At 42.9% G+C, this 15,620-nt stretch overlaps 1 protein-coding gene across 6 annotated transcripts in view; it reads left to right on the top strand.

The window, feature by feature from the left end:
- The window catches only part of SH3PXD2A (SH3 and PX domains 2A), a 269,424-nt gene extending 254,458 nt beyond the window's left edge, over nucleotides 1-14,966 (top strand). For all 6 annotated transcript variants that reach the window (XM_052798568.1, XM_052798569.1, XM_052798567.1 and 3 more), the window contains 2 exons: nucleotides 883-1,002; nucleotides 1,133-14,966. In XM_052798568.1, the coding sequence (XP_052654528.1) occupies nucleotides 883-1,002; nucleotides 1,133-3,028 (2,016 nt within the window). In that variant the 3' untranslated portion in view covers nucleotides 3,029-14,966. The remainder of the gene's footprint in view (nucleotides 1-882; nucleotides 1,003-1,132) is intronic.
- Nucleotides 14,967-15,620: the final 654 nt, after the last annotated feature.

Genomic DNA, 15,620 nt, shown 5'->3' with positions numbered 1-15,620 from the left:
AATCTGAAAAGCTTTCAATGTTGAAATTCTTGAAGGGACTCTTATCCCATTTATCACCTTAAAAATAATTGTAACGAACTCTAAACTGTGGCAGCTTAACGTGAAGGCACTTCGCTTTTGGAGGAGTCTGGTATGCTGCCAGAATGGCTGTAAATAGCAGTGTCCTGCTTCTCATGGAGCCTCTATGAAATTTAAATGCAGGTTATGTTGGGATTGAGTAGAATTTCTGCGTCTCTGTTACAGGCAGGAACTGGAATCTTTTGATCCTGTAGTAAAGTACTTCCTTTCTCCCACAACTTCAGTTGAGCAAAGCTCTTCATAGGGGTCTATGATATTATCCTTGTATCTTGCTACAACAGATGCCCATTAGCTCATATCACTGACTATTTCAGATTATTTAAAAATCCAGCAGCAGATTAAGAGCAATGATTTATTAGGGTTACATTTTAAGGTAGTATATTTGATGATAGGCAGAAGTTATTACAGGCCTATTGCAATGCAATTTTCTGCAGTTGTGGCAAGCCATCCAGAACTGAATCTTTCTGGACAAAATCTCAGAGTAAATGGGCTGTTGTTACTGTGACGGGAATGGCAGCTCATGGTTTATGGCCCATCAGTAAAATGTTTTACTGTTCAGGTAAAGATTATCACAGTTTTAATAGCTGGTGAAGGTGGCATGAACAGTGCGTATTTTGAAAGGCTTCTCTCTTGTGGCCCATCTCAATACATCAGCTTCCACTCTGGAGAACTGGGAAGTTATCGTTAGGAATTAGCACAGGAAGAAGGAAGAGTTTTAGTGAATAAAGGCAAATATTTTTTCATACTGCTGTTCAGCCCACTGTTTCTTTGGTTTAATTGAACAAAACTTCCTATTTGCCTTAGGGTTTTCAGTTGCCCAAACCACCAGAGCCACCCTCCGTGGAAGTGGAATACTACACCATTGCAGAGTTCCAGTCATGTATCTCTGATGGCATAAGCTTTCGTGGAGGACAAAAAGCAGAGGTGAGCCTTAACAGTGCAGCTGGAAAAACTGCAATATTTAGCTATTGTAGGGGATTGGATTGAAAGGGAGGAGTGGAAAGCAATTGGTTGAGATTTTTGTCTAAGTAACATATTCCTTGTCATCTCCTAGGTTATAGAAAAGAATTCTGGTGGCTGGTGGTACGTGCAGATTGGAGAGAAGGAAGGATGGGCTCCAGCATCTTACATTGACAAGAGGAAGAAGCCAAATTTAAACAGAAGAACCAGTACTTTAACCCGCCCAAAAGTTCCTCCCCCAGCACCTCCCAGTAAACCAAAAGACTCTGAAGAAGGAACAACTCCTGGAATGGTTTCTTCAGGAGATAACCAGGACTCTCCCCACAAGCTGAAATATGAAGAACCTGAGTATGACGTGCCTGCCTTTGGCTTTGACTCGGAATGTGAAGTGAGTGAAAGTCATCGAGAAGAGGGCACTCCTGAAAAACGACTGTTTCAGCCCCTCAAGCCCTCTCCCGTGTCATCACTTCAGAAAGCAAAGTTCAAAGTAGGAGAGTCTTCAGAAGATGTTGCTCACGAAGAAGAGACCATCTATGAGAATGAGGGATTCAGGCGTTATGTGGAAGATGCTTTGTCCAATAAGGAATCCAGTGGAGACTCCGATTCTCAGAAAAGCTCCTCTCTCTCCTTGATCCGAAGGAATTCTCCATGTTCCAGCTCTCCTAAATCATCACTTGTGAAGCTCAAGATGGACAAAAATGTCCAGCCCGATCTTGGAAAATGTCACTATTCCAGGAGCGAGGAGACGAAACCAAGGTCAGCTTCAGATGTTGGCTTACGTAGCATGCCAAGAACAGGCATGAAGAAAGAGCCTGGGCAGAGTCCTTCCATTAGAGCAAAGCCAATCGTTAGGCCCAAACCCTTCCTGAACAAGGCAGACTCTCAGAGCCAAGAAAAGATGGATATCAGCACTTTAAGGCGTCAGCTGAGACCAACTGGGCAACTCAGAGGTGGACTTAAAGGTTCAAGAAGTGAAGAGTCCGAGAGCCCCCCACACACAGCTTCTGAGAACCAAGATGATCCTGTTAGGAGGAGCTCGGCTGATCTCATTACAGCTCCTTCCCGTGGCATTTTCTGCTCTAGCCAACCAGCCAAAACTGAGCAAGAAAATGACTCCAGATGTTTCTATGTGACCATTGACTCATACCAAAAAGTACAGGATTCTGAAATTTGCTTCCCAGCAGGAGTAGAAGTGGAAGTGCTGGAAAAGCAAGCCAGTGGATGGTGGTACCTGAAATACGGAGACATGGAAGGCTGGGCTCCTTCCCATTATTTGGCTCTCCCTGATAACCAGCGAGAAACAACGTCAGGAGAGACTGATGCTTCATTTGCCAGGAACAGGAAAAATGAAAACAAGTCAAACAGTTTAGAGAAGATAGAGAAGAGGGTTCAGGCTTTGAACACTATCAATCAGAGCAAACGTGCAACACCACCCATCCCAAACAAACCTCCTGGTGGTTTTTCAAAACCATCAGGGCCAGTCAAAATGAGGAATGGTGTGAGGCAACTTGCCGTCCGGCCGCAGTCAGTGTTTGTGTCTCCACCACCAAAGGATAACAATCTGTCATGCTCCTTGCGCAGAAATGAGTCTTTAACAACTACAGATCATCTTAGGACCGTCCGTCGGAATTCTTCCTTCAGCAACGCATGGTCACAGCCCGGTGACGTGAAGGGAAAGCAGCCTGAGCGGTCAGGTACAGAGGGCTCGGAGACCACCTCCAACCTCCCTGCCCAGAGGAATGGGATTCCTGTGTCCACAGTTAGGCCAAAGCCCATTGAGAAATCCCAGTTCATCCACAACAACCTCAAGGACATCTATGTTTCCATTGCAGACTATGAAGGGGATGAGGAGACTGCAGGGTTTCAGGAAGGTGTCTGCATGGAGGTCCTCGAAAGGAACCCAAATGGCTGGTGGTACTGCCAGATCATGAATGGTGTGAAGCCATTCAAAGGCTGGGTGCCCTCAAATTACTTGGAGAAAAAGAACTAATACTGCAATATCTTTAACCTCCCTAATTTATACTGTTCCTGCTGTGTACATGTGGAAAAAACAATTGCTACACAAAAAGACGTTTCCCTGTGCTCCAGTTTGTACAAAGGGACAAAGGAGTCTATGCTGAGGACAAATCTGCCATGTTCTGGAGAGGTTTGTGGGGTTAACGTGTTGTAAGCAACCATGAGGAAGATGCAGCATAGTCAAATGCCTTTTTGTGAAGTTGTTAATAATCTTGTATGTGTAACAGGGTATGACATCCCATCTTTCCCGTTATTAATAGGAAACCAAATGTGTGCCTTTTGTGAGAGAGAAATACACACGCATCTACTTGGGGAGTTTTGTGCCAAACTGTTTTACAATCTTGGCTCCCTTTCTCCTCGTTCTTGTCCGTACGTGGAATACCCAAGAGTTTTGGATGCGTTTCCACAACTTACAGTGAGAAGCGAATGGAAGTTTCTGAAACACAGAGGGACTCTAATTCTTTGGAGATGTTCACTTTTTTTTTTAACTATTGTCAACAGTTGATTGGTCCAGAGTTGGAGCCTTTTCATTGCGGAGAGATTTGGTCTCTGACTTCAGCTGTGTTTTGTTGTTACTGCTAACTCACCGGAAAAGGCAATCAGGTGGTGTTGGTTGGGGGCTTTTTGTTTCCTTTCATTCTGTCTTGTTCTTTGAGTTGGGATTTCAGGTGTTCAAGGGCAGCGATGCCTACTGGTGCTTGTAAAAACAAACCTACAAACCCCATGCTTAAGCGCGTTGATTACTTCATAGGCTCCATATTTAGTTCTGTGCCTGACTCCTGCCAGGTGATCCTGGTTGATTCTCTTCCCAGAGTTGGGTTTCTCAAAACTTGTCAATATCAAAATGTACAAAAGTCCCCTAAGACACTAAAGACAAAGCTGTCAAGTGTGTTACTTCTGTTTTTGTGATCTGGTCCGAATCCAAGCGTGCTGACTGCTGGCGGGGCTCACCAAGGTATTAGAAATAGCCATAACCTTCTGCAACATCAGTGTTTACAATGGAGGGGGGGGGAAGCCATAAAACTCAGTCTGCACATCCTTAATTTGTATATTTTTGGGGAATTGTTTTTGTGTGTTTTGGTTTCGTCTTTGTGTGTTCTGGGTTTACTTTTTTTTTGTCTTGTTTTACCAGAAGAGACTTAAAACTGAAGTAGGAGCCAAATATGTGTTTCTGTTCCCACTTGAATCCAGAAAGTACATTTGTACTGGAAAGTGCACCTGGGCTTCTCAGGCTCAGAGATTTAATATCAAAGCAATTAGGTCTACAATGCATTTAACCAGGAAGCTGCCTCTTCTAGTTCCATTTCTGTTTGCCTTTCTTAACTCGTGCTTTGAAACGTGGCACACGGTGGGGCTAGTGTGGTGGGAAATGGAAGAGACATCCATTGGAAAAGGCTAGGAATGTGGAGTTATTCATGAGGTAGCCAACTCTTGTACTGTAAACATCATTGGCTAAATCCCTACTGTACTTGAGGAAGTCATGGGGTTTTTTTGGTTTTTTTTAAATGGCCTTGTTAATCACTCAAGATCAATACCTAGTTCCTTTAAATAATAGGCAGCATTGTAAATCTGTTTTAAGGGGGAGGGAGCAGACAGTTTCACTACTGGTTTACACAAAATGATACATGCCCTTTTTTCCACCAGTTTCATACTGATTTGGCTTGGAAGGTGAAGGTTATAAAGACTTTAAAATAGCTGGGATCAAGGAGCTGAGTAAAATAGCACAACAATATCGTGTGTTACTGGGGATGTTTCTCTGCCAAAAAAAAATTACGCAATTTATACGTTGTTCTTGTCTTTATTTTTTTTTTTTTTGGTGTGGTTTGGGGTTTTTATTAATTTCCATGGTAACATTAAGAGAGTTGCCTACAGCTAACCTGACTGATGTCCTTTTGGTAGCTGAAACAACATCCAGGTGCCACAACTGGCTATGAACAGTGCTGTGGTTCAAGCAGCTCTCTGCATCCAAGTGGGGAGGAAGGGTGTTTGATTGGGATCCCTTTAAATTGTGGTGGCAGGAGGAGGTGTATCTGCACAACAGCTCATATCACAGTGTATGGGGTCCTCTTTGTACCTTAACATGTTACCATATAATATATATGTATATATCCAGTTAGCTACATCTTACTGGATGTGTTTCTGAGGCATTGTGGCCCTGTCTCTCATACTTCTCCCCATTTTTAGTTGTACTAATATGGTAGCAGCCATAAAAGACTGCTGGAGCTGTTGTGAGATTATAATAGAAGTATTATATTCTTCTGCTGGACAGTATTAAATAGAGCAATACATAGAGTTATCTGCTAGATTGCAGTACTAATAGTAGTGACTTAGTGACTCGTATTAATGTTGTTATGATTTATTTTAACAATAATGATGCGGAAGTGGTTCATTATTTTGAATTAATGCACTTTAACAATAAAAGAAACCAAAATGGAAGCCAATGCAGAGAACTAAGTGCATTATTTAAAGGTGCAGTATATAATTATCATTTTCTTGAAGCACATATTTATTAAGAATTAACTTATTATTTAAAATATTCTAAAGTTTTGTTTAAAGACATTCCCACTAAGTCATCTCTTTGGGGGGATGTAAAAGCACAGCTCCCAGATCTTCTGCATTGAGCCACTGAATTCTCAGAGTATGGTGTGGCATGACGTGAGCCCCTACCCAGGGAGAGGAAAGCAGCACGCAGATGGGAGAGCCCAGACTACTATAAATATTCTCACTTCCATCCAGCAAAGCCGAGCCCAGAGCACCTGTGAACTGCAGGAGTCCTTGCAGGGTTTGGGGTGGCAAAGCTATTTTTGGCAGACAATTGTGGCACCTGGCTGCTGTGTGCCTTGCACGAGGCTGGTCCCCGGTGGATGCGGGCTCGCTGCAAGGCTCTGGCTAGTGTGAGGGGCTTCAGGATCTGCCTGTGAAACACGGACCAGCTCTGTAACAGACGTCAGTCTGTCCCACAGCTCCCTTTCCACCTTGCCGGCTCACTTCTCCAGCTCTGGTTTTTGCAGGGAGATGGTTTGCTGAGCTCCAAGCGGTGCAGGGGATGACACAGAGTGAAGGTGCCTGCAGCACTTCCAGGGTTTTCTCAAGCAGCAGCCCAGTGTCTCATGGCTCAATTGCTCCTTTATCCCATCTTGAAGGCTTCATGGCCCTCTGAGGAGAGGCCAGAGCCCATAGCTTGGCTGCAAAGCCAGGCTCATGGCGTCGCTCCTCCCTCTGCCCCTACCTGCACCAGCAGAAAGGATGGGGTGCAAATGACCTACTTGATGCTAGAAATGAATCTGGGCCACTGCCTGGGACGCTGGGCTTCCTGCCTGGTGGGAAAGCTTTGATTTGGGCTTCCCTTTATTCGGTGGCTGTTTTGACTGCTTGTGTTTAAAGGGCAGTTTTAAAGCAAATACCCCCCAATGCAGTTTTCCCCCCTCCCATCTTACCATTGTCACAGCATCTCTCACTGATCTCTTTTTTGATTCTTTCAACTGAGAGATACTGGGAAAAGAAGTATTTTTTCCATCGGTGAGTAGCTAGTTTTGGCCAGCTCCACTGATACCTGAAATAGCAAGCCCTTTCCACTGTTAGCCGTGAAACAGAGCGAAAGGCCTTAAGCTAAATCAGAAAAGCTGACTGCAGGGCAGGAAAACCTGGCAGGGTGCCTCAGAGGACAGTGTAGTGCTAGAAGTGTTTTAGCTCTTTTCTAAAATGTTAATGTTGCCTTAAGCTTTATTTACTAAATTTGTCAGAACTGACACTGGATCAAGAGCAATACTTAAATGTAACGTACACCTCAGTGAACACTCAATGCAGAAATCAATAGTACTGTTTAAATTTCTCTTTTTCGGGTTTATTCTTGAACCAGATTAAGAGGAAGAGCTCTGCAAGGCTTGGGCAAAGCCATTTGCAGCTGAAGGGGGCCCTCCTCCGGGGGGAGAGGCGGCTGCTGTCACCGCATTGCTCTCACCCACTGTCCGTGCTTTCCAAAAAGTCTTGAATTTGGACCAGCAGAAAATCCTAACTCCAATGCCAGAGAACAAAATTTAAGAATGTGAAAATTGTGTCTTACTGTATACTGCAACTTTAATAATAATGAGCACTTCTGAGTTCGTTATTGAGGTTTATATAATGCCTGAAAATTTTAATTGCTGGTTTCCCTTGTCTCCCCTTTCAAAACACTTTCTCATAAGAGCAAGAGTAATACGTTTTTGTTAGCAGCCCTTCCCCGTGGGAGGCAATTCCTGTTAATTGTTTTAGCTCTCATGCCTTGCGATGGGTGGGTGTAGTCATACCTACTAGTCCTTTTCAAGCCAAACTTTTCAAGATAAAAGATATCTTGACACAATGGGTGTGTGTCAGGATACTTAACTGATGTGTCTAAACAGGAAGTTTTTAAATGGAGGTGTACAAAAATAGCAAACGGACAATAATGAAGGATTGAAATTGGCTCACAGTTAGACTCTTGAAAAAGGAATTTCATGTCTGCACAGGTATAGCCAAAAAATTGATTTGGCCCTTGTTGATACATACCCCAAAGACTCCTTCCGTTATGATGCTATAAAGTTTGACGAAGGCATTATATAATTGTTTTCATCACTTTCAGACCTTAATGAATCATATTTTATTGTAATATATATTCATTGCTTTCCTCAGTTAAAAAGAAAGTTACTGCTTTTATCTTATATGAAAAACAAGGGAATTTGATAAAGCATTCATTATTTTCATATTACTAGTATTAACAGAATAGAACTAGTACTATTTAATTTTAGATCTTCATAGCTAGCTTGTTAATAACTCATATTTTCCTGTGTTGTATCCTACTATTTTTTTCTATTTTTTCCCAAATACTCTGCATTCTTGAGAAAAAAAAAAATCCAATGAGTGGATAAGTGCAATATTCATAGAATAAACAGGCCCCTCATCCAGGACTTGGAGTGGAACGTGCAGTGTGAAATGTTTGCAATTCTCTATTCATGCACTCTTAGGGGAAGGGGGAATGCAGGGGAGGGGGCAGCTGGATGAAAATAGGACCCTTGGGTAGGTAGGGACTGATAGCTGGGGTGGTTTGGGGTGGGAATGGCTGCTTTTCATAAAAAAGCATCACCTGTTACTGAAAGTATAAGGATTATGCAGCATGTTGCCAGCATTATGTATAGGACTTCTGAGCTATGCTTGAAACACTCTGTATGTCATCTATGCATGATACTGTCTTCTGGTATGTCTCTGCTGGTTACGTCCTCTGTTACGCTTCAGAATCAATGATAACTTCAGAAAGGAAGATAATTCTGCTGGTGCAGTCCCAAGTTTTGATACTGTATTGTTACTTGTATTTATTGTGAGAGCTATGGGAATATTTTCACAGGTCCTTATTTCTTTTCTTTCCTTATTGTTAACCTAAGAAAAAAAGTCCCCATTTTATCTGGGTTAGTTCTCACTTGCAGAATTTCACAGCTGATTTGGGTATTGATTTCATATTTCTTGGCTTGCAAAGGTTGATCTCTCAGGTCCAAAATGAAGTTGGGCAGAAACTGCTCTTCAAAGAGGTTTTGTCTCAGATTCTATTTGAATGGAAGGAGAACTTCCATCTGTCAAAAATAATGTGACCTTCCAGGTAGCAGCAAAATCTACTACCTTTGAAAAACTGGACTGTTTTCGTAAGATGCAAGAGAAATGTGAAAGCCAGAGCATTTGATTCTCTGAGCTCTGGGAAGTACATCTTCTGTGGCTCTAGTTCATGTCCCTGGAGAGGGGGTGTACCTCAGCTTTCTGCTTAATTTTTGTCCTGCTGTTCTTAAGTTTGTCAAAAAGCCTTAATATTACCAGAGACCTTTGCATTCAAACAGAAAAACTGAATTCTGCAGCTGTACTGAAATAGTATCAATTACATGATTTTGGAAGACCTCTAATACTTTACAAATTAATCTGGTTTTGAGGAGCCAACTTAATTCTTTCACATGCTCTTGTCTAAACTGGCAAGAAGTCCATGAGCATCAGTAGAGTTACACTGACAGAAGACCCGCAGTGGAGCAAAGTGCTTTGTGGGCGCTCAGTGTGGACCATTCTCAGCAAAAGCAAGCACCGTGCACTCGGTTCCTACACCTCCAAAGGGTGCATAGGACTGCTGAGCCTCAGTGCTGCCATGCCATGATCCACTTCTCTGCAGGTCTCACAGCTTTTTAAAAACAACTGGAGCTTTGCTGCTATTTGCTGGTGGCTTCCCATCACCAGCGGCTCCTTCTCTGGCAACTTCAGATGCTACTTAGCCTCGTAGCAAAGTGCTGTGTATAAATACAGTGTTTGATAGCTGCCAACAGTACCAATATGATGGTCTGAGAGCAAATGTTTGTGTAAGTTATTTTATTTTCATTTGCTTCTAGTTGCTTGGTGGAAGCAGGGACCACCAATGTGGCGATGCGTGGGGAATGTGTCTGCACACTTGAACTGTTTGATGGCCTCTGCTAGCTCTGCACAGTGTTTGTATTTCTCTTTCTCTCCCTCTGTGCTGCTCAGTAGTCGTGTCTGGTGTGTGTGTCTGTAATTTTCAAATAAAGTACTGTATGTAGGGCTGGATCAGAAGCCCCCACAGTCAGTTGACTTTGGGTTGGGATGTAGATCGCTGTTGCTGCTTTTCCTCCCTCCATCTTAGACCCACCTTGGAGCAAAGCACAGACGTCTGTAAAAAGTCACCCATAACTCTAGTTTGGTGTATCAGTTTTGTGGGGTGTGCATGCATTGCCAAGGGTGGAACGAGGGGATCTTTTTTCTTGGATGCCCTCATATCAGGGCTAGGGCTCTGCAGCAATTCCTGGAGCAAAAGCTGTGCCGCACCGCGTGCGGACCTGACTGGTGTAGGCAGAACAAATTAGTTTCTCCCATTTTATAATATCAGGGCTGGGCTGGTCCCATCAACAATGTTCTTCATTTGTTCTTGCATCAAGGTAGCATTGATTCTAGTTGGAGAGTGCAATTTTTTTTGTTTTGTGTTTTGGGTTTTTTTAATAAATAAATTTGGTTTAAAGCTTCACACTGGCGTTTTACAGACCTGTTCTTGTCAGCATAAGCCACTACTGTCCTGAGTTGAGACTCCTGTTTGTTACTGAATCAAAATAATGGGAATTATGTTGATAATTTGGAAAGAAATGAGAGGCACTATATTGGCAGGGGAGAGATAGATAAGATATGAGGGAAAAGATGTTTCTAATAAGGCCATAAATTATTGGGTCTGACACTGCAGGTGCTTTCTCTGTATAGATGGTTTTAATACATCACTGCTCTGTGTTAGGATTTTTTATTATTGAGAAAAGTTGAGTTTTTTCACTCCGTGATACACTATGACAATCTGTATCCTGAAGCCAATGATCCACCAAAGGAAGAAAAACATGGGTTATGTGTTTGTTGTAGTTGAGGTAGTTTGTGTGTCTGGGAGTTTGCATACACCGAGGTTCTGCTGAGGGAGCAGGCAAGAGTGGCTGTTCCAGGTCTGCCTGCATCAGCCCTCTGTGAAACAACCCTGTGCTAGTGGCACTTCAGGGAAAGTGTCGGGCTTAGTGATCTTTCCCTGATGCTCAGGGTTATTTGATTACAATGGTACCTGTCTTTCTTGGTCCCTGCTTAGTGGAGGAGAAAAACAGAGGGGAGGGAGAATCACTTGGCACTGTAGGGAGAATTTTTAAAATATAACATTTAGTATTAAAACAAATATTTCAGGCTTCTCCAGATATTCCCCTTCAAAGCTGTGTTAGTGACTCTGTATCTGATGTCTGAAATTTAAGCAACATGGCAGCTTTCTCTGTGCAAACAGTTCTTTTATGGTTTGAGAGCTTGTTCTTTAACTGCTTCTGGGTCACCAGGGAAGCAGTAATAAACAAAATCCCATCATCACCCTCGGGGTTTGGACTGGGGGGGGGGGGGCATCAAATTCTGTTCTGACTCTGGGTCTTCCTGAGCATCCAGATTCAGTTTGTTTCCATCCCCTAGAAGCAGGACAGAAGAGAATAGTGCAGTCACTGGAACTTAGCCTGTAACAATTAGTAAACTGGAACAAATAAAAAAGGAATTAAAAATAAACGTTTTAAAAAATGAAATATTTCAGTGAATAGCTGACTTAACTATTTCCTGTCTTGGGTTGGAGAGGGGGGAGTTATAATTGTTTCCAGTCTCTAGGAGGAATTTTTCTGCAGCATGCTGAATAGGCTTGCTGAAAAGTCTTGCTCATTACTCATGATGAGTTCAAACCTAGAGTATTGCAAAAGCAAAGTGTGTGTAGCATTACAATGACTTTTTTGTACTGAGGGTCCAAACTGAGAATTGTGGAGTCAACAGTGTACAGAGTAGGTGCATTTCTGCTGTCTGGCTAACTTCACATTACATCAGTGCCATTCCTTTATTGCAGATTTAATTGCAGACAGCAGCACTCATTACTCTGCTTGCAATGTTTGGGGAGAAGCAAGCAGATGAGCCTCCTCAGTTAAGACTTAATATCAAATTCCATGTCAGGAGAAGTCTTGCCAGCAGTTTGGTTGATTGCTGCTTAGGCTGAAGTTCAGATGCAGATAACTCAAGGTGGGCATTGAAAGCAGCTCAGCTGGACGTGTACATCTGTAGCTGTTTCCAGAGCTGTTAATTAGCCAAAATTGTCTCTGGAAATGATAGGTAGTCAATTATTGGGAGCCTAAACCTGTTGTCGAATGAAGGCTGAGATCTGTTTGAGCAGTTGTGCTCCCCTCCAGTAGCAGAGCAACTGCACGTGTCTGGACTGGAAACTGGGTTTTCCTGTCCCAAATTTGTATTTGGAAAAAAAAAAAAAAATCAATCTAGGCCCGGTCTAAGTGAGATTTTGCAGTGGGTTTCCTGGGTGGCTGATGTTCTTAATGTGACCCTGAATATTAGATGCAGTTGTCATTTCTGTGTTGGTGTAGTGCTCCATTTTCTGGTGGTTAGGTGGTGGGAATGTACCTGATAGGAGCTTGGGAGAGTATGTCGGTGACCAGAGATAGAGAAATGTGTGGCTGGTCTTAGTGTGTGTGGTCAAGTTGGTGACACTTTTTTTGTCTTTGTTTGTTTGTTTGTTTTCTTTTTAACATGGGAACCATTCTGTCTGTTCTGCTTGGGAAAAGGTCTAGAAGTTGGTGTGGTTTCTGTTGCAGAAGGAATATGAGAGCTTTTTTTTTTTTTTTTTTTTTCTTTTCCTTTTTAAGAGAGTTTATGGGCAGGAGTCCATTCAGTTTGGGTTGGGTTGCAAGGTAAGCCAAGAGAGGAAGAAAATGAGTCTGGGGAAACCCTTTTTCATGGTAACAGCTTTGGACCATATTTTCTTGTGGCCTCTGATACAGCTCCACTGAAGGTAGTGGAGTGAATATTGTTCATCGTGCAGATGCTGGAGCTTTTGGCCAAGTATTAATTCTTTCAGAGCTGACAGGTATTTTGACATTCATGGCATCACTCCTTAATGTACCTATAGCAAATGTGAGCTAGAGACAGAAATAATAACTGCAGCTTCATGCATTGCCCAATTTTTTGTTTAATGAACTTGAGATGATGACCAGTTAGATAAAACTGTTTGTACAGTGAACAGCTCCTGCAAGGGTCCAGATGTGCTTGGGTCTCTGAGATGCTTTCCTAGGAAAGGAAATAATGTGCATGAAAGAAAATTTTGCCTTTCTCAGTCACCCCAGTAAAACTGAAACCCAGAAAAATGGCATTTTTTTGCACTTAACAGTATCTTTTGCTATTGATGGCAAGAGTTATCGTTAATGAGGGGTCAGATGCCTCAGTCTGAACTGGCATAAAAAAGATGACCTTTTTGTGAATGGCCCTTGAGTCTGCATGTAAACAAGGTAGATTTGATGCAGTATAGAGTACTAGTTAACAAAGATGAGTAACTTCTCTATGGGCCAACACACAAGGTGCATTATCAGCGGGGAAAACACAGCTCTCCTTTTTACCAAGTGACCCTGTAGAAATGTCCCTCAAGTTTTAGCACAGAACAGCTGGGGACCTGTGATGATTTAGCTGATACTTACGGTACTTATGGTGGACCTGGTTCTGTGGCTGGGACAATAGAAGTGCGTCTCTGTCCCAGTGAGAATTAATGAAATTATCATAGCACAATGTTTTCGTTTGCTCTGGATGTGACAGTGGTGGTGGGAAACAATTGCGCAAAGCATTATCTTCCCCAATCCAGACTTGCAGACTTTAGTGCCCAGACCAGAACTGGTTTCAGAGCTGTCCTCATGGTTATGTCATAGGCCAAGTGCAGTAAATGCGGGGTTGAATATCACCAGATCAGCCTGTGTCTGCTCATGTCACAGGCATGGGTGACTGGGTCAGGGTTTTGCTGCCCTGGGTGGGACAGGGGCAGCACGTGGGGGGCTGCCCTCTTCTCTGTGACTGCCAAACGGCCATGTGCCGTGCCCAAGTGCTTGCTTGGAGAAGTGCAAAACAGTGTAAAGCAACTGAAGTTTGGGGGTTTTCCCTAGAGCGGCACATTCTAAAGCAGTGAAGTAAAACCAAACATTTGTTTGGGGGATTTTAATCATGTCTGCACCTGTAAAGGTGAAGATTCTGCATAGGTCTCTCAACAGGGAATGAGAAATACAAATGGTCTTGGGCAATTGTGCATGTGAAGATGCAGAGCAAAAACTTCAGATTGCTGTGCCTAAAAGTAGATCTCAGCATTTCTCTTTAGGCATTTATTAGAGCTGGTGTTACCTTGGAATTGAACAGCATTTAATAGTGGTTAATTAAGACTGCTCAAAAACTCCTGGAGGAAAAGACAAGACAAACTGAGTTCTGGACACTTGTAGAGGAGGGAGTTGCAATAAATGTAAAATATTGCCAGGTGCTTTATGAACTTAATTTTTCTCCTAGGATTGTCACAGATCTTTGTGACTGTATCCTGGCCCACACTAGTGCTGTGGCACAGCAACTGGGTGGTGACACTTCTCTGCAAAACTTCACAGCCATGCATCTGTGATGGGCATGTGTATATTGGAAAAGATGAGCCTAAAAAGGGCCTGGAGTAAGATACGCTTGATAAAAGAGCTCCTGTTTTGCATGTTCCAGATATGCTGAAATAACTTTCATTTAGGCAACTTCAGGTCCTTCCAGGCATCTCCCATCACACACCCTGACAGCATGCAGGCGCTGCAGTCTGCCAGGTTTTGGAGGGTGGCAAATGATAGTGGAAAGGGAAATTCAGGAACCACACTGTCACTGCCCTTCCTGTTCTTGAGCCCTGCCCGAAGGCAGAGCTCTGCCTGGCCAAAGCAGGATCAGACCCTTGGCACGGTGTTTGCTGTGTCCCACAGGGCTGAGCTCAGCTCTGCCAAGCGCTTTGAGTGATGTTCTGTGGCACTGTGCACTGCTGCACAGCGATGATGCTCTGCTCTCCATGTGTGCAAGACCTGGGGAGGTTGTGAGGGACTGCCAGAGTTTGAGGGCTGTTTTCTCAGAGTTACTACAAATTCTTGTGATGTGAACCTCTAATGTTTTCAAAGACTCAGGCAGAAAGGACTTGCTAAAGAGACTGTACCTGTCATCTCCCAGTTCATTGATTGCTTGGACCAAAGGTGGTGCTAAATCTGATCTTTGTAATATTTATATTTTGTTGGACTTTTTTTTTTTTAAGTGTTTGATAAAACAGATGCAGTGTCCTTCTTACATGAGAAATTTAGTCCCGCCTTGGGACACAGCAAAACTCACTGGACCTTCAAGGTCCAGAATTGTTGCTTGTTAACATTTGAGCAGGCTTGCAGTGTTCTGGGGGGAGGTGGGAAAAGGGTACTCTATCTTCAAATGCTTGCAGACTGTAAGAATTGACTTGTGATTTTTTTTTGTTTGTTTGTTTGTTGGTATTTTGTTTACATTGCCTCTTATGCCCTAATGAAAAAATAAATTTTTGACCTTTTTAATTGTGATCCAGTTGGTTATTTGGGGTTTTTTTTCAATTTTTCAGTACTGTTTTAATTCCACTTGTGTTTGTCAAACCACTGAATTTAGCCTTCCCAGAAAAACTTACAACTTATTTGTACACGCAATTGCAAATTTCAGCTTAGGCTTAAATGGATAAAGGAGCTTCTCTTGTCCCCTAGCCCTGAGTTGTTATTGTATGCTGTATTTTTGTCTCTTTACTAATCAACAAAGTTTTATGGACTGCTCACCTCTCTCCTCAAACGTGAAGTCTGTGTTGAGCAAGGTTTTAAGGTTTAAAATACTGTCAGGATGTTTTTTGGAGAGGGATGTGGCATCAGATCCAAAATAAGAAGAAAAGCATCCTTTTACATGAGTGGCCCTTTGGTTCTGTGATAAAAGGGTTGTTCTGCAAGTTGGGATGAGCCCTTAACACCCCTGCGTGCAGGCTGCAGAGCAGGCAGTGCTTGAACACAGGATATTATGATCTGATCCTGTAAGGTTGCTAGGCTCTGCTGACTTCTCTTACCTGGCTTTGAAGGTTGGAGGCCCCAGATAGCTCAACAAGTAGAAGTTGCTGTGTGAAGCAGCAGACAGATAAAACTGAAGAGTTTCTCCTAATGTATCCCCCCCCTCCTTATTCGGGACATCTCTTGGGGATG

Source organism: Harpia harpyja, chromosome 10, assembly GCF_026419915.1.
Source record: "Harpia harpyja isolate bHarHar1 chromosome 10, bHarHar1 primary haplotype, whole genome shotgun sequence".
Taxonomy (NCBI): Eukaryota; Metazoa; Chordata; class Aves; order Accipitriformes; family Accipitridae; genus Harpia; species Harpia harpyja.
Note: the sequence above shows the minus strand (reverse complement) of the source record. Positions and strands in the feature narration are given on the sequence as shown.